Consider the following 18946-nt stretch of genomic DNA (forward strand, 5'->3'; position numbering starts at 1 on the left):
GCGAGTGACAATTCAGACGACTCCACACAGCATTAACCAGTACCCACTTCTCTTGGCCGCCTCAACGGCGAGTAAGGTAGAGACGGCCCTAGTATTATAAATAAAACATTAGAAATGAAACCTTTTTCTTTAAAAAAGGGAGAACTTTGGGGTTAGGGCTTTTCCCCATAGTTCTCCTTTAGGGTAACGGGAGGACACAAACTAGCATCCTCCCGTCACCCAAAGCTCAGAATACCACGAGCTACAGCACGCGGTATACTGAGACGCCACAGCCGGGACGGATCACGACATTACTGTCGAGATCCACCCAGCTGCGTGATTGACAGCTGGCTCTGCCTATCTAGAGGCAGAGCCAGCGGTGCCCACCCCGTCCGTTCGCCAGTCAGCACTGGAGGATCGAACAGGGGAGGGGGGTTATGACGGTCACGGCTCTCTGCAGGGACAGGATCGCAAAGTGAGCAAGCGACGGTATGTGTTCGCTCACTTCCCGATCTATTGAGCCGACGTGTGACAGTTTCATTGTCACAGATGAGCTAGAACAATGAGGCTGAGTGATTTTCACTCACCTCATAATTCTCCTTTAAATCATTTAATGCTCCTCCCCTCACCTATCAAGAGCAGTCTCTGAACTTGTTTTGCAGTGCACATGTATTAAGAGTCACGTCTACTGGGCAACACAAACTACATCTCCCAGAATTCACTGCACCGGCATAAACCAACGCATTGCCATTAGCAGTTGGGTGGCTCTTTTCCTGGCCCCGCTGTATCTCAACTAGCCCCTGGGAAGTGCTTGCATAGGCGGTGCTGTGCTCAGTGACGAGGCCTCAAAGCTTTAACGTGCTGGTGCTGGATGCATCGACATGCACAACTGTAGTCCACTGCGGGAAAATGGCAACTAGGGTGGCTGCATTCCACATACAGTGGGACCATGTAGAACCACCATAACCATCCTCATACAGGATGTGGGATCAGAAGAGCTTTCACTTTTTTATTTTGGCATGGATTGTCCAACATTGCTATTTCAAGGTATTCAAATAAGAACAGATGAAAGAATGGAATATTATTATTTTTTTGGATTAGGTTAGGTTACACCTAAAATTACTATCAAAAGTTTTTTAAAAAGTTTTTTTTTTTTAAATGAAAGTGAAAAAAAAAAAAATCATCATCTTACCAAGGAGTCTTTAACGACCTCACTCTTGTGAAATTCTGAAAGAAACAAACATTTGGTCACAAAGAGATATGTAATGTTTGCATGTGCAGCTGTGGTAAAAAATGATCATGACACAGAACAATGCTGCTGGCACCAGAGTCCTTGGAGATGTCACTGCTCCACGTCTGTATGAAAATCCCCGCCTCTGGAACTCCAGGTGTCGTCAAAAAAAGAGCCTAACCGTGCTCTATGAACTTAAAGTGAAACTAAACTCTGAATCCAGAAAGCGCCTGTGTATTAAAGTGACACTGAACTAAGAAGTTATATCTTAAAAATGCATTCACGTACCCTAACCATTGTCAAAAATGTATGTTATTTGTGTGTCACTCGGCTGTAGATCCTCCAATCATCTCTGAATTGGTGCCGACACTGTCCTTCCTTCTGGAGGGTGGCTACTTTTGTTCCCCATGGTCCCTGTGTGTTGAAACGTAGTCACCGCTCCAAGCTCAGTCCCGGGATGGACTACAATCTCAATACAAATTAGTAAACTAAAATGTGAGATTGTAGTCCATCACAGGACTGAGCTTGGAGCGGTGACTACTTTACAACACACACAGGGACCATGGGAAACAAAAGTAGCCCCCCTCCAGAAGGAAGGACAGTGTCAGCACCAATTCAGAGATGATTGGAGGATCTACAGCCGAGTGATACACAAATAAGATTTAAAAAAATGTTTAATAGTGAAGATACTTGAATGTATTTTTAAGATTTCACTCCTTAGTTTAGTGTCACTTTAATACAAAGGCGCTCTCTGGATTCAAGCAATAGCCCAGGATAACATGTACGCATATGGATAACATGTATGTATACAGAAAACATGCATGCCCACAGCCCTGGATATGTACAGATGATAAAGGAGAGGAATGATACCAAATAAGACACACAGTCTTCAACTGAATAACACCATATACATTCACTGCCAGAGTGCAGATAGGCCTTCTACAGAGCTGGAAAATAATAATCTGTTTGTAATCGGTTATAAAGAAATCAAAGAAGACATATCTGTTATCTAGCATTTGCTGCAGGATAAAGTACAGCTGTGCATGTGGAATATTAATGCGTGCACAGGCCTGCGTGATAAACAATTGATTGGTTCTACTACTTGGATTCTGGATATCAGTTACATGACACTAGAAGAATTTCAAAACTTGCCAACCTTCGGGGTTTTTTTAATCTGCTTTGATTTGTTTTAATAAAAGACGTAATTAAAAAGAGAACTTGTACTGTGGAAGCCGTTCCCAAACAGCAAAGCAAAACAAAGGCCTAGTCACCAGCATTGCCTGTGGTCTCCCTGCAGCTGAATCATTTCCCTATTATTGACTTGCCATGCTTTGTTCTGCACTTTAGCTCTGTTGTAAAGCAGCCTTGCCAGGTAGAGGATTGGGACTTTGCATCCTCATGTCAGAGGTGCCCCCCTCAATGACTGGCAGGGGAATTATTAAAAAGGAGAACTATGAGGTCAGTGAAAATCACTCATCCTCATAGTTAGACCCGATGTGTGACCATGAAACAGTCACACGTCGGCTCAATAGATCGGGAGGTGAGCGAACACATCCCACCAATCCGCTCGCTTCCTGATCATCTCCCTGCAGAGAGCGGTGACCGTCACTCACGGCTCCCCACAGGGATTTCCCCTCCTTTCTTCGATCCTCCAGCGCTGAGTAGAGGAACGAACGTTAGAGGGGGCGGGCACCCCTGGCTCTGCCTTTAGATAGGCAGAGCCCACTGTCAAACAGCTAGCTGGGTAGATCTCAACAGTATTATCGGGATCCGTCCCAACTGCGGCGCTCCCAGTATATAGCGAGCTATATACTGAGCTTTGGGTCACGGGAGGACATTCGTATATGTCCTCCTGTGATCCTAAAAGAGAACTATACGATAGAAAGGTTACCCCATAGTTCTCTTAAGAAAATATATAATGTTGGGGGGTTTTATGTCATTTTCAGGCCTAAAATGTGGAATATAACATGGGTGCAAAAAATGAAAAAAGGGCCTCAGTCATGAAGGGGTTAAAGAAGCAGGAGGAGAAGTGTAGAAATCACAGCATCATGTGATGGATGAAGAAGCAGGGAGATCCTTGCACTGCCAGTCCTCAGAGACGGCTTCCTCTCCAGCAAGGAGAACACTGAGCAGCATAGTAGTGAAATCACCAAATCTCATTCTAAATCTCCTGAGACTAGGAGGAGTCAGAGACAGCAGTGCCATATATCTCGCACTGCAGAAATACAACTATGAGGCTATAGGTTCTGGAGGCACAGGAAATACCCCGCTATTCTAGAGGAAGAATTCAAGACAAAAAAGGTAGACTATTCAGGGTACTTAGACGCCATTAACATTTCTAGATGCTTTCCATAAAAGTAGGTCCACGTTCAAGTTAATCTTAACTAAATCATCTGGTTACTAGATTATATCCTAGTTGTAAAGGATTTGATACCATAAAAGAAACCTACATTGAGGCTTTTATATCACAAAGCCTCCTGTGCTGCTACTAAGATATACATATCATTTAGCACCACATAAAAGGGGAGCAGGGTCTATCTTCTTTCACCCAACCTTTTATTCCGGTAGTCTACATTTATTAGCGGCTTACTAGCATTTTTTTTTTGAGAGTATAGTGGAAAAAACAGATATTAATCTTGTGCAAAAGAGGAGTGAACCACTGCAGGTATCTCCCAATTATGCGGTTCAGGAAAGAAACTTCTAGATCACATACCTCTGTAAATTGTTGACTCATTGCACAAGTGTAGAGTGAAGTATGTATCCAGCAGACGATAGCCATTCTTGCTGACGATGTTTCTTGCTGCAATACTCCGCAGGTGACGGAGACGTCTCTGGAAATGTCAAAAAGATTAGCAGGTTAGCCATTAAAAGAAAAAACACACAAAACCTAAAAACAGGAGTTGTAAAGTCCCAGCTCCTGTTATGACATCAGCATAGTAATAGGAATACACATTGGAGTTGTTTCTGATAATGCAATCAAAGCTTACATGATACAATCCCTTTTATGTAGCGGGTGCTGCCTTCCGTCTGCCCATCACTTTCGGTTTTAGATAAACCTTACATTTAATTAATTCACCAATATTCTACCTGAGGAATGCAATTGGTAGTATAGGGAACACTCTCCTCTGCTCCATTACAATTAATAAAATGAGCACATATAAACATACTGGAAGATTAAGAAATAAACCACCCTCAGGGCTTGTTCACACCATATATAGTGCATTCCTGTGCGGTTAGCTGCTGGAACGCACTGTATCGCATCCTGGCTGGCTCCCTGCGTTCAGGGGTGGGAGGGGGCATGGTAATGCATTGACATCAATGGCACCGCAGCCGCGCCCCCTCCCCCCACCCACAGTGCAATCGCCCGCACCAGAACGAGTGGCACATCAATGCCTGCGTTCTGGTCCCGTACGATGTGAAAAAATGCTGCATGCACTATTTTTTCTGATTGCACTGGACTGGAACACAGGCATTGATGTGCCACGCGTTCTGGTGCGGGCGGGGGGAGCGACCGCGGTGGCTTCAATGCACCGCCATGCCCCCTCCCACCTCTGAAGGCAGGGAGCCGGCTGGGAAGTGTGTTCTAATGTGAAATCTGTGCTGCTTCATGGGAGCGAGACATGGAGAGCATGAGTGGAAACCACCTAAAAACTCCAAGTTGTTGTGAACTGTTGCCTGCGATACATCGGTCATGCCTGGTGCCCAAAAAATTTAGGGCTGTGAAATACTTCATTGCTGTGCTGTATGTGTATAGGCCAATGTAGTTGGATCTGGATGTGCGTTATAATTAAACCAAAATGAATTTAAAAAAATTTCGATTAATCGAACACGAAAATTGTAATCATTACCAGCCCTAAAAAAATTGGATCTTTAATATAGAGCTTCTCTGGCGGTGCCACCAAAGACCGGTTGCAACAGAGATCCGAGAGCGTGAATGGAGATGGATCGGGCATACCTCACAAAAGGGCGCAAATAAATAGACAGCGCAGGAGAGGCAGACCCAGGAGGCTCCTGGCGGCGAAGCCTATAGTATGATATCAAGGCTGTTGACATGAACCTGACCTGGCTGAAGGTCAGATCAAAAGTTGGGAACCGTCAACAGGAAAAGTCTATCACTTCGGCCCTATGATCCTCAATGGAGCAGGATATAAAACTAACTGTATTGGTTCAGATATTGAGGCTTATGCCAAAAGAAAGTATTTGCATTCATTCCTGAAGCGAAGCATGAGCCTGGAAAATAATTTTCCCACCGTAAGCCCAAATCATTTACGTCAGATGCACTCTCCACAAGCTGTGAGCTGGATAATCAACAGGATGGAGAGGAAAAAAAATGCAACACAACACCTTCACCCCTTTAACCATGAGAGCATACCTATTGCATTCTTTTTCCCCTTGTCTACTTGGTCACATGATAGCTATGGAACTAAGCAATGATTGGCTTTAGTACCGTATGTAAAAGAGACATCTTCATGGTGTGCCTTGGTGACCAGAATGATCATTCTGGTCTGAGGCCAGGTTCACAGATCTGGTCTGGAAAGTGGTGTGAACCTGCCCGCAGTTCCAGTGCATTCTAGACCAGGCAAAATAGGACATGCAGTCATGTTGTGGTCTGGAACGGACTGCGCTGGTGTGAACAGAGGCCAGAAAAAGCATAGGGATACATGGGGATCTGGTCTGGAGATGTAGTGTGAATGGGCCCTGAAAGCTTTTCCCTGTTATGCTTTCGCATGATCCTGTCCCGAGCCGAGATCCGTCATTAGATGTATGGTCATGTGAACTCAAAAGCAGCCTCTAATGCAAGACAGGTGAGTGTTTTAGGGTTTGTATTTCCATCTATTGTTAAAACCATTAAGGTTTGGTGGGGTCAGGAGTGGGAGAGCTATTTTCATTAGAGATCCATTTGTTACACATGGTACAGCAGAACTTCAGGCAAACCATGAAACACATGCACAATATCTACAAGCTGCTTTTCCAACTAAAATATTCGATCATTTACTTCAACTAATCTTGTGATCCAGGCACCAACATCAACAGTGTGGTCTCTTCTGTTCCAAAATGAAGGCCTCATTCACACACCGCTAACTCCAGACCAATACGTCCGCGCGGCATGCACGCCCGTATTGGGCCATTCCCGGGAGGGACAGGTGCTGCGTGTAGCAACCGGTTTTCCCCTATGTGAGGACGCGGCCATAAGCACACCCGAACTGCAGATCCGTTCGGGCCCAAGTGTCTGCGCTCAGACGCAGACAGGATCCATCCTGTCTGCGTCCAAGTGCGGACACCTGGATCAGCGCGGGTGTGCGTATGGCAGCACACGACTGCGTCCTCCTATAAGGAAGAACAGGCTGCTACACGCAGCACCTGTGCCTCCAGGGAATGGCCCGACAGGGGCGTGAATGCCGCACGGACATGTACGCCCCGGGTTAGTGCAGTGTGAATGAGGCTGAAGAGACAAAAGCTTGGGTAAAGATGCGGCAAACAAGTGTTTCAAATGCCTACAAACGATGAACTAAAACTGTGCCCCTTCCGCACACCCCAGAAAGTTGGGCTGTTTTCCCAAATTTTCAACTTTTTACGTTTTATTCCCTCCCCTCTTCCAAAATCTTTTTTTTTTTTTTAAAGCCCATCTCCAGGGGAAATTAACTAAACTACCCTTGCACTGCAGGGGTTTACTGCTTGTTCTCATCTAGGGGGGGTAAAATGGACTTTTACTTACCTGATCCCTGCTACAGCTGGCTTCAACACCAGAGCCCACCACTCTCTTCCCTCCCTATGCTCCAGTGGCTGGAGACCCGCTGACATTATCTATAGCCCTTAATTATTTGTGAAGACGCTAACGGACAGTCCACAAGCCAGAGTGTAGGGGAGAGAGGTGAGCGCCAACTGCTGGGGAAGCAGGGATCCGGTATGTAAAACTCCACTGCACCATACATAATCAAGCAGATCACCCTTGCAGTGCAGCGGTAGCCCCATTTCCAGGGTAGTTTTTCTCCCCTGGACAGCAGACTTCCAGCAGGATCTTACTTCCTTACTGCTTGCTTCCCTAGGCAAGAGTGACTAACCTTGGTCCACAAATCCCAGAAATCTGCATGCCTTAAAAAGGAGAACTATGGGGTCAGGGATTTTCCCCATAGTTCTCCTTAAGGTAACGGGAGGACACAAACTAGCGTCCACCCGTCACCCTAAGCTAAGTATACCGCGAGCTACAGCTCATAGTATACTGAGACGCCGCAGCAGGAGCGGATCCCGACATCGATGTCGAGATCCGCCCAGCTGCGTGACAGCTGACTCTGCCTATCTAGAGGCAGAGCCAGCTGTACCCGCCTCATCCATTACGCCAGTCAGCGCTGGCGGATCGGGGGGAATCCAGTTCCTCCCCTGTCACGGCAGAGAGCCATGACAGGATCGAGAAGTGAGCGAACGCCGGTATGTGTTCGCTCACCTCCCGATCTACTGAGCCGGCCTGTGACAGTCTCATTGTCACAGGTCGGCTAGAACTATGAGGTGAGTGGAAATCACTCATCTCATAGTTCTCCTTTAACTGCCAAACTCTTATGAGATTTAGCTCCTGCATAGATGAAACGCAGCTACGTCAAGCAGTGAAGAACCATCTGGCAGAAAGAACTACCACAGACAGGGAGACCAGACCAAGTGGCATGTCACCGGGGGTCAGCTGTGAAAACCAGGAAGTGACAGCCGTCTCCCGAATCCAAGATGGCGGCGTGCAATAGCAAAAGGTGAGAAACCTATGGCAGAGGGTAAGACATCGCTGGAATTGCAAGTATGTTTCTTTTAGCTTTTTATGTTTCTTTTAGCTTATTTTAACATGTATTGCTGTGGCTGACTGCAAAGTTTAAATACAGGTGAAAGATCCTTTAAGAATCCTTGTTTTTCGTATGAGTAATCAGAAAAGCAGCATATCCAGGAAAGATAAATACTGGTATACAGGACAATGTATCCTGAAGCCAGGAATGATCACATGCCCCGCGTTATCACAGTAACCTTCCCACGGGAAGGGACGCAGCACATGCTTGGAGTTAATCAGGAACATATGATCAGAGTTATTTTATGTCATGTGATACTGAACAAAGTGTAGGATTGTTACACGCTACCCTCTCAAAGGAAGCAAAACGCTGTAATCTAACCAGATTTTCAGTAATTAGATACTTTGACTTCAGCACCCGTTTTGCTTCAAGTATTGAACGAGACTCCATGACTTCTTTTTACATATTGTTACAGGAGTATTATATAAAATGTGGTAATAAATATTAGAAGGGTAGCCCACTATATTGGAGGTTCTGTCAGCATATTTACAGACTTGTGGGAAACACATTTTCCTACATTTGGGGGGCTGAAGTTATAGCCAGTTAGGATAGTCCTCAGTATCGCAATGTCGCTTTGACGCAAAGCCAGACAGAGATCAACCTGTGCACCATCCAGGGGCAACAATGCCATTGCATCCAGAATATACAAGACCCAAGATTTTGCACACATTCATGCTAGGACCCCCTTTGCTCAACTTGTTTGGCTGCGTCAATCTCAACTGTGGTGATAAACGCAGTGATAGTATTAGGTTTAACTCACATTGAGGGCCCATTCACACCACATCATTTCCAGACCAGACCAGACCAGACTGTTTCTGTACCCAAAATGCATCCTAGTGTATCCCCATGCTATTTCTGTCCTCTGTTCCCACCAGCACAGTCCCTTCCAGACCAGAAAAATACAGCAGGTCTCATTCAGTCTGGTCTGGAATGCACTGGAACTGCGGGCAGGTTCACACCACTTTCTGGAACAGATCTGGTCCGGAAAGTGGTGTGAACCTGCCCTAATTGGTCTGAAGAGGCAGTGGTCATGTGTGTCATGAGCAAGCCGAATCCAGCAGTCTGCATCGTATATAACCAAATTGTGCAGATGCAATACAGAGCCAGTCCACACACCATTATGCCATATAGTTTGCTTTCTACGGCAAGTTTGAAGGTTGTCATTTCCGAAAATGATAGTTGCTTGGCTGTAGGGCTAAACATTAGTACATTGGAGGAACTGACCAGGAACAAAAAGACAGCAAAATGACCTGAAAATGATCCTCACTCTGCTGCAATTTCTTTACTTTGATCGCTAAATATTCCTAAACCGCTAATATAATTTCCAACTGACTTTCTAAAATTGTATTGTCTGATCACCATATAAGAGTCATGAATTAGAAGGAATAAGCATGAGTGCAATTGGTAGCAACTAGGGATGCAGCGATACTGTTTTTTCGGTATCAAGTACCAATATTTTTTTTTTTTTCGGTACTCGCCGATACCGAGTACCGGTGCCGTGTGTCCAAATTATCAGGAAATTGGCCAGCGGATCATGACCCGCCACCCGGCTTCCTGATTGCCTGTGTTCCAGCACAATTATTGAAACCAGTTTCCTAGCCAATCAGGAAGCCGGCAGGCACGTCACGACCCGCCTCCCGGGCTTCCTGATTAGCTAGGCAGCCAGATTCACGACCAATCAGGAAGATGTTACAAGAGTCATGACGTGCCGTCTGGCTTTCAGACTAGGAAGCTAGCTTCCTAGTTCATCAGGAAGCCGGGAGGCGGGTCATAGTCCACTGCCTGGCTTCCTGAATGGAAAGGAAGCCAGCTCCATGCTACCTCTGCACTGCCAATCAGAGGGAGATCTCCCTCTGAACGGTAGTTCCGGCATTAGAAGTATCGGAGCATTTGGGAGAGTACGAGTACTCCCAAATACTCAGGATTGGCACCAATACCAATTCTAGTATCGGTATCAGTGCATCCCTAATAGTAACTAATCACATGAGATCAAATATAAAATTTGGCTGTTAAAAGACTGAAATATTATTCACGAGACTAAGGTACCATTCCCCTACGTGAACCTTCCCCTGCATCTATTTCTTTGGAAAAAAATATATATATATATCCCTACATGCATACTTAAAAGTGGAACTTTATCACCTGTGGGGTAGTCTGGCTCTTGCCATATTGCACTAGTATGCCCTCCTCCCACATTGTGATGTCCATGCTCCTCCGAGTTGCTGCATCCATGGCCACTGACATCTTCTCCTGGTCTTCCTCCAGGCCCACCACTGACTGAGCTGTCACTGATGTAATGCCAGGGTGCAGGCATTAAGTTACAAGGAGATGGCAACCAGCTCTTTCAGATGCCAAAGTGAGCAGGAAGTGTACAAAACAAAAAAAACATGGAAAATTGCTAGGGGATGATTTTTGGCAAAAAAAGACTTGTATGTCAACTCTACTTTTTAACATTATTTTTTCATCTTGTTGGTCCCATGATGTCAGAGGTCCTTCTTCTTGGCCGGGTGGCAGTGGTGGACCCTAGTGCAGTACTAAAGGGGACTCAGACATATGACAAGCTTTGTGAACCCAGGCAGGCTCCCGCAGTGAATGAGTCAATGACAGCCTGGGCTTACTGGAAGGGGTTAAATGACACTAGATGGAACGCCTCCCTCCAGGCAGTAGTGATTGTAATGCTTTAGATTTGCTAGTTCTCATGAATATACACATACTGGAGTAGTAATGGTGCTGCTTAGAAAGCAATCCAGAGAAAACCAAAAACGTAAAAGAAGCATAAAACAAACACAACAGAATGAGAAGTACTGCAACATCAGAGGCCACAATATGATGGATAACAGGCAGACTCGGATCAAAGGAAGACATTTCCAGAAAACGGACATACGCGGCAGGCTGACTGACTTTTCCATGCTGCACAAACAATGATCTGTGATGCAAGAGTGTTACAGGTAAGGAAATACCAGTGATGTGTTCCAAAACTGAAAACAATTTACAGAATTCCCTTTGGACCAAAAAGCAGACGTGTGTTTCCAACATATCTGATTAACTTTATACACTCAATGATAGGTTTGTTTTCTGCGGCAGGAGCCCGTGCACGTTTCCCTGGACACAGACATGGAAAAGAGCGGCGTAATGTACAGTACACACCCAATGCCCTGACCTAGAACCTATTCCTTATCCTGACACATAACCCGGGCCCCTCTCACTAACTTTAACTTACCCGTATTTGCCGGCGTATAAGACGACTCGGCGTATAAGACCACCCCCTACTTTTGTGTTAAAATATAGGTTTTAGGCTATACTCGTCGTATAAGTATAGCCCAAAATAATGTTTAACTGCACCCACTAACCTCCATGGCGGTATTCCCGAGTGTGGCTCGGGGTTAATTTTCAGTACCATAAGCGGTAACCCCGAGCCACACTCGGATTACAGTCTCTTACCTTGTCCACAATCCCCGCTGTGTCCTCAGTCTTCCGCCGAGCCAATCACGGCAGGCTTTGCATTAATGAATACAGGCTTTGTATTCATTAATACAAAGCCTGCTGTGATTGGCTCAGCGCGGTATACTGTATGTAGCCGAAGCTACATACAGTATACCGTATCCTTCCGTATGTACCCGGCGTATAAGACGACCCCCGATTTTCGGGGGATGTTTTAAGGTCTCAAAACCCGTCTTATACGCCGGCAAATACGGTACTTTCTAAAACCTGAAAGCCGGGACCACGGCATATCCATCATCAGGATCCCGCCCCCCCGTGTGCAGTGAACCCACAAGTGTTCAGCTCTGAGCACTTCCACATTGACAGCTGTCAGATTGCAGCCAGCTAGGGACAGGTTAGAAGCGAATCATGGATACTGTGCTTAGGTCAAGTGCAGGGGCGACATAAAGGATCTAACAGACCCCTGATGTCTCCATAAAGAGAACCTATAATAGAAGTCACCAGCACTCGATGGTGTGCAAGAAGTAAAGCACTTTTTATTAAATCGTCACATGCGTCAAACAGCCTGTATGGTCCAAGGTCTGTACGCTGTATGGAGTGCAGGGGATTTCGTATTATCCATAAAGAGAACCTGTCACTTGCACAATGCTACAACATACAGGGATTCATCGGCCCTCTTGGGAAGGCAATAGATGACAAAAACAAAATGAAAAGATTAGTTTAAAAACATTACAGATATTTAAAAGGAAACCCCACATATATATTTGCACCTAGAAGTAACAGAAATAATCCTCCCTGTGCTTGTGCGGCTTTCCTACGGGTACTCTGGTATCCTCCCATACTCCAAAGACATGCTGGAAGGTTAACTGGCTCCGGTCTATATTGGCCCCCCGTATCTTTGTGTGCAATAGGGACCTAGGTTGTAAGCTCCTTGAGGGCAGGGACTGATGTGAATGTGCACTATGTAAAGCACGGCGTAAATTGTCGGTGCTATAGGAATATGCCGATAATAAATACATTTACAATACACTCTAAATTGATAACCTGTAAAGGTCTTTAACCAATCCCAGGCCGGGTGTTGTAATTAAACGGCTGGCTGGGAGCTTCTAGGATGCGAGCGGGCGTTCTTAAACATCCTCGCCGGTCCCGCTGAGCGGAATAACTGCTTCAATTGTAAACAGCCAGCGATGGCCGTTTACAAGCAAGCGTTCCGGCGTCTGTAGAGACACCCGATCGCTTGTATTATGTGTACGGGTCCCCCGCCCAGCGGCTCTGCGACCGGAGTACAGTACACGATCTGATCTGCCCGTTCTCTGAAGCACTTCCGTAGTCAGCTGTCATTCTCCGGCTTCTGTAGCTGGAGAGAAGCTGGTGAAGCAGATGACAGCCAGGCAATTAGCACCTCCAGAAAGAAGTCAAATGTTCACTTTAAGTTACATATCTGGGTGCTGGAAGATGACGTTTGACTTTCCAGCTGCATATTAGTTCCAGGGCAGCCACCTCGCTTTCAATGACGTTGAATAGGTGCTGAATGTGCCTGGAATCAATATGGAGCTTGTGGCTCAGACTGTAGCAGCCTTTATCAGAACCGGTACTTAGCGTGGTGATCAACTTCCTTAAGGGCCCATGTGGTGTAGTAATTGCATGGTTCCGTGCAATAAACGCACACTAACACGCAACGCCTTGCAATATTTTTTCCACCGTACTGGCGGGGAGGTGCATTTTATTTATTATAGGTATTAATATAGCGCCGACAATTTACATAGTTGCACATTCACATTAATATAGCGCCGACAATTTACGCAGCACTTTACATAGTTGCACATTCACATCAGTCCCTACCCTCAAGGAGCTTACAATCTAAAGTCCCTATCTCACATACATACAGGACCAATTTTTAGACAGTAGACAATTAACCTAGCAGCATGTCTTTTGGAGTGTGGGAGGAAACCGGAGTACCCGGAGGAAACACACGCAAGCACAGAGAGAACATGCAAACTCCTTGCAGAGAGTGACCTGGCCAAGATTTGAACCGGGGACCCCCAGTGCTGCAAGGGAGAGGCGCTGACCACTACGCCACTGTGCATTTGGGGTGCCATTCAAATGAAAGCATTACAGGAGGATAAGAAAATAGGAATTGAAGTCAACTGAAAAATACAAGACCAGCTCACCACTACTGTACATTTCATAGAAACAGAAGCTGGGTATTTGCAAAATAAACAGTTACACAACTGAATGGAATGCATGGAGTATGATGTAACCGCATAAGATTACAAAATGGGACGTCCAGACATTCGAGAACAAATGAACAAACCAAGGGCTTGTATACACAGGCGGTGTTTGCATTTAAAGGAGAACTATGGGGTTAAGGCTTTTCCCCGTAGTTCTCCTTAGGGTAACGGGAGGACGCTAGTTTGTGTCCTCCCGTTACCCTAAGCTCAGTATACCGCGAGCTACAGCTCACGGTATACTGAGACGCCGCAGCCGGAGCGGATCCCGACATCGATGTCGAGATCCGCCCAGCTGCGTGAGTGACAGCTGGCTCTGTCTATCTAGAGGCAGAGCCAGCTGTCACTCACGCAGCTGGGCGGATCTCGACATCGATGTCGGGATCCGCTCCGTCTGCGGCGTCTCAGTATACCGTGAGCTGTAGCACCCGGTATACTGAGCCTAGGGTGACGGGAGGACGCTAGTTTGTGTCCTCCCATTACCCTAAGGAGAACTACGGGGAAAAGCCTTAACCCCATAGTTCTCCTTTAACATTAACCTCAAAAGGCAGTCCTCTTCTCCTTTGAAGACAGTCAAGTACGCATCCTAGGACAGGGAGGAGGACTGGTTCAAAAGAGGTGTGAAAGTGCCATTTATGTAAAAATGGAGAAGCCAAGCTTGAATAAAGGTGGGGGGGGGGGGGGAGACATCTATTGTCTGCCACATACAATGCTGTTTTAACACCTCTCTGGGCAGGTTATTAACACCTCCTAGACTTCAATTATGCAAATTCAATCAACATCTGATTGTGACTAACAGATTATGTGGATTGGAGCGACATTCACCATATTTATTCCCAGATAATTTTTTGTACAAGTCATTCTGAATTGAGAAAGCTGGTTGGACGACCAGTGAAACGTCTTCAAGAAACATACAGCAAGTCCAGTTGCCTTGACTTATTTTTTTTACAGATATACCACGACCTGGATGAATGAGAACCTTCACAGACTACAGGCAAAGCCAGTGCCAAATAAGAAAACCAAATGGTATCTGATTAACTTTGTATGAAGCTATACAGGACTGACGTATTAGTGAAATATCCAAACAAAGCAAGACCAAAACCTAGCGAGGTTCTGATCAACCATGGACACACACACAAGCCCCCAATAGCCTGTGGGATTCACTTGTAAAAAGGGCAATAAGGGAATTTATCGAGCCATCAGACTGGATCTGTAGATACAAACTGCTAAGAGCACATTCTGCATATGGGGATTATGGAGAATTCCGGCCCCATAATGAAGTCTGGATTAGCAGCTGAAAGTGTATCGTCTCACCAGAGGCTGAAAGTGCTAATAAAGGTCCTCGCTATGGTGGAGATATTGAGGACTATTGAGGAATATCATACTTGAGGACCTTAGCTCCCCCCTTTGTGTAGGAAGAACAGCCTCCCTGCTATAACCTGGTGCAATGGAGGTGCAGCCATCAACTCCAGTCACCGTACACCTGTGGCAGCTTGAAGGACTAAGAGGTAGGGTGCTGGGACTGCCTAGGATACAACTACTGTTCCCCCGGGGGAAAAGATAGCAACTACCGTGAAGGATCATGCGGCATAATAGAAGTCACCAGCACTTGATGATATGTGCAAGAAGTAAAGCACGTTTTATTAAATTGTCACATGCGTCATACAGCCAACGTTTCAGGCCAAGCAGGGTCCCCTCTTCTGGGCGACACAGTGACGATTGTCACTGTCACCCTGCGTCGCCCCGAAACGCTGTCTGTATGACGCATGTGACAATCTAATAAAAAGTATTTACTTCTTGCACATATCGAGTGCTGGTGACTATTATGGACCGTATCTGATACGGCGCCATCCGTGTTGTCACTTTGAGCACCAACCTTTCAACAAGGTCTGTACGCTGTATGGAGTGCAGGTGATTTCGTATTATGGATCATGGGGCAGGTGCATGTGCAGTAGAGATCTTTGCCCGGGAGAAGAGGAGAGACACAGAGTTAAGGTGCCCATACACTGCACGATTCTCGTACGAGAATCGTGCAGTGTGAATGAAGACGTGCGACCGTTTCTACTGTACGGTCGCACGTCTTTTGTCCGATTTTCGGCTGGTTTGAACGATGCTTGGGAGACAAATGCCGAAAGGGACGGTGTGCGCACGCGCACACTGCCCGCTCAGCATTGCAGTCATCAGGGGCGGCGATCATCGCAAGTACGATCTGCCTGTCCAAGATGGGCAGATGGTACGTTTTTTTAATTACTTTACAATCCTCGCAAGACTAAGGTCTTGCGCGGGTTGTAAAGTGTATGGCCACCTTAAGTCAATGCAGGCAGCCGGGAGTGTGCACGATGGACAGACACAGAAGACACAGCAGTCAGCGCTGGATCAGAGACTGGCACCAGCACCGGAGGGACTCCTGAAAACTGCTGGAAAGAAGAAGATAAAATCGGATCAAGAGGCATAATTTAAGGCGAGTCCTTAAAGCAGCATTTTGGGGGGTGAGGGATGTGACTTTAAAAAGGAGAACTATGAGGTGAGTGATTTCCACTCATCCTTATAGTTCGTGCCGACGTCTGACAATGAAACTGTCACATGTCGGCTCAATAGATCGGGAAGTGAAGGAACACATACTGTCGCTCGCTCACTTCTCTATCTAGGCCTGCAGAGAGCCGTGACTGTCAGTCACGGCTCCCCGCAGGGATCCCCCTCCCCTGTCCAATCCTCCAGCGCTGACTGGGGGAACGAACGGGGGAGGGGGCGGGTACAGCTGGCTCTGCCTCTAGATAGGCAGAGCCAGCTGTCACTCACTCAGCTGGGTGGATCTCAACAGTAATGTCAGGATCCGTCCCGGCTTGCGGCGGTCTCAGTATACAGCGAGCTGTAGCTCGCTATATACTGAGCTTTGGGTCATGGGAGGACGCTTGTCCCAGCCGAAAATGTGAACTGCACATGCGCCCGCCCGCCCCAAGATGCTTTCCGGCCACCTGAGAATTGTCACATTTTCGGACGGGAGCGCGCGGGGAAGACACAGGTAAGTATTAACCCTTTTCAAAGCGGTTTATTTTATTTTTTTAACACCTTTTACATATATCTACTTTTTGCTAGCAGTAGATATATGCAAAAAAAAAAAACAGAGGGTTTAATAACCCTTTAAAAGATGACCGATCAACAGAATTCTTTCTCGTTTGATCCTGCCAAGTCAAATCAAAGATCATTTTCCTTTAAATGTTTTCTCCAATGAACAAAATTCTAACACTGAATGTATTTTTCATTAATTCTAAAATCGAATGTGAAGACCCAACAAAATATCGCACGACACTCGTCAAGTCTCTGATGGCCTTATGGAATGTTCTGGCCGGATTTGTGGTACGAATGCTCGTTCAGTGTACGGCTAGCTTAAATTAAAGCCAGCGTTTGCCAGCAATCCCTTATAAGCCAGAGATGGGTATGAGGACATGTTTCTATTTAGTGTTCAACATTCCTAAACAAAAACATTCGAGCGGCGGAGCTCTGACAGAGCAGAATGCAGAGCGCTCGGAGAGGTCATCCATTATTCATTGTATAGCTTGTAATGCTAGCAATCGCTGGCAATAGGTACAAGAGGGAGATGTACAGTCAGCAGCATGGTGCCCCAGATAGATCTAGTCACAGCAACAACAGAAACATGTCGTAGTCCAAAGCGCTCACCCGCGCTGCCGGGGGAAGGAGGCAGCAGATCTACATGTGGTGAACGCCGGCCACACAAACAGTACCAGTCATCGCCGGGAATACTATGACCTACCCGATGAAGCAATGTGCACCATCACAACAACAACAACAAACAGCTGTGGTGCCCATCACATAGAAAAGCAATTGTTACCAAAGGGACAGATTGAGAGCAGCCGGCAAGAAAAGTAACTTCACTCTGAAGCCGATCTGCCAGAAAAATATTATCACTGAAAATCTAACACACAAAAACAGTAAATGCTATAAAAAGGAAAGACATTTCGTTAAAAGTGAACCTTTACCCCCTTTGACTAAAAATCACACCAGCATGCAGCTCCGAATGCCGATATGAAATCATCTCGCAGTCATTAGCTAAACATATTTTTATTTTACTTACAATTTTCTTTTTTTTACACTTCCTGGTCCTCTTGGGCATTAGTGATGTAATTGTGCCCAAGCGTTGCAACCTGGGAAGGTTACCTCAGCAGAGCATTGCTGGGAAACTATTATTACATAGTATTTATTAGGGATGCACCGATACCGGTAAAGAGAAATAAGATATAAAGAATAAAAAGCCGGCAATTATCTAGAAGTATGTGTTTGTAGATCGTCATCACTAAACATTTCTAAAAAGGTGTGTTTGTTGTTTGATAGATATTGGTAAAGTTCCTCTTTCAGAGGAAGTGTCCCGAGCAGAGCAAAGAAAAACTGCCGTACTAATAAACTCTGCACAACCGAAGAAGTCAAGAATTAGGACTATGGGGGCCATGGACAAACCTTCCACCCCTGTTGTAAAGCTGACTGAATGCTGTTTGCACAGCATTACCACCACTAGATGTCGCTGAGGACATAGGTCTTCTCTCCTTCTGTTTACAGGAGACAGGATGGATCCTGTGTGCGTCAGAGCACGGACACACGCACGGATGTGCAGCTAGGGTGAGCGTACGGCCGCGTCCGCCCGTAAAGGAGAACAGGCTGCTTTCGTACAATGGTACAGTAGAAAGGCATCATGGCACACTCACAAACCAGCATGTAAAACAACTTGTCTCACCACTAAGGACAATGACAGAGGTTTGGATACACGTCTTCTGCAAAGGATGTGTAAGCCGCACTGCCGCGCCAAGGCACCTCTTATAGTGCGGTCCTAACTCTAAACTATGAGAGTCTCCATCTTGGAGCACATGGGGCAGAAGATATCAAATTGGGTGCAGGCCTGTCCGGAGGACGCCCCACCTCCTTAAAAGGTACAGAGACACACAAGGGATCCCGCACATCCCATTGGCAGCTGAGAAACCCCATGCGTCGCTGCACCAAATCACGCACAGCACCTATCCCTCCCGGGAACGGCCCGATACGGCCATGCACGCCGCACGCATCTGTACGGGCCGACTCTAAGCTGCTTGAATGAGGCCTTCAAATCCATACCAGACCCCCTGGGATAAGAGTCTGGTATGGAATTTGGAGGACCCACGATTTACCATTACATGTTTTACATTTTAGACTGGGGCGCCCCGAGATTTTGCATACAGGGTGGAGTGGCTAAAAAA

The 18946-nt window shown here is 46.2% G+C and overlaps 1 protein-coding gene across 1 annotated transcript in view; it reads right to left on the reverse strand.

Annotated features, from left to right (window-relative positions):
- Positions 1 to 18946, reverse strand: part of UVRAG (UV radiation resistance associated) — a 93884-nt gene that overhangs the window by 70911 nt on the left and 4027 nt on the right. The window contains exons 2-3 of the mRNA XM_018563315.1: positions 3924 to 4041; positions 1172 to 1206 (exon numbers count right to left, since the gene is read on the reverse strand). Coding sequence (XP_018418817.1) covers positions 1172 to 1206; positions 3924 to 4041 — 153 coding nt within the window. The remainder of the gene's footprint in view (positions 1 to 1171; positions 1207 to 3923; positions 4042 to 18946) is intronic.

This window comes from Nanorana parkeri, unplaced genomic scaffold (assembly GCF_000935625.1).
Source record: "Nanorana parkeri isolate BGI_ZX_2015 unplaced genomic scaffold, ASM93562v1 scaffold652, whole genome shotgun sequence".
Taxonomy (NCBI): Eukaryota; Metazoa; Chordata; class Amphibia; order Anura; family Dicroglossidae; genus Nanorana; species Nanorana parkeri.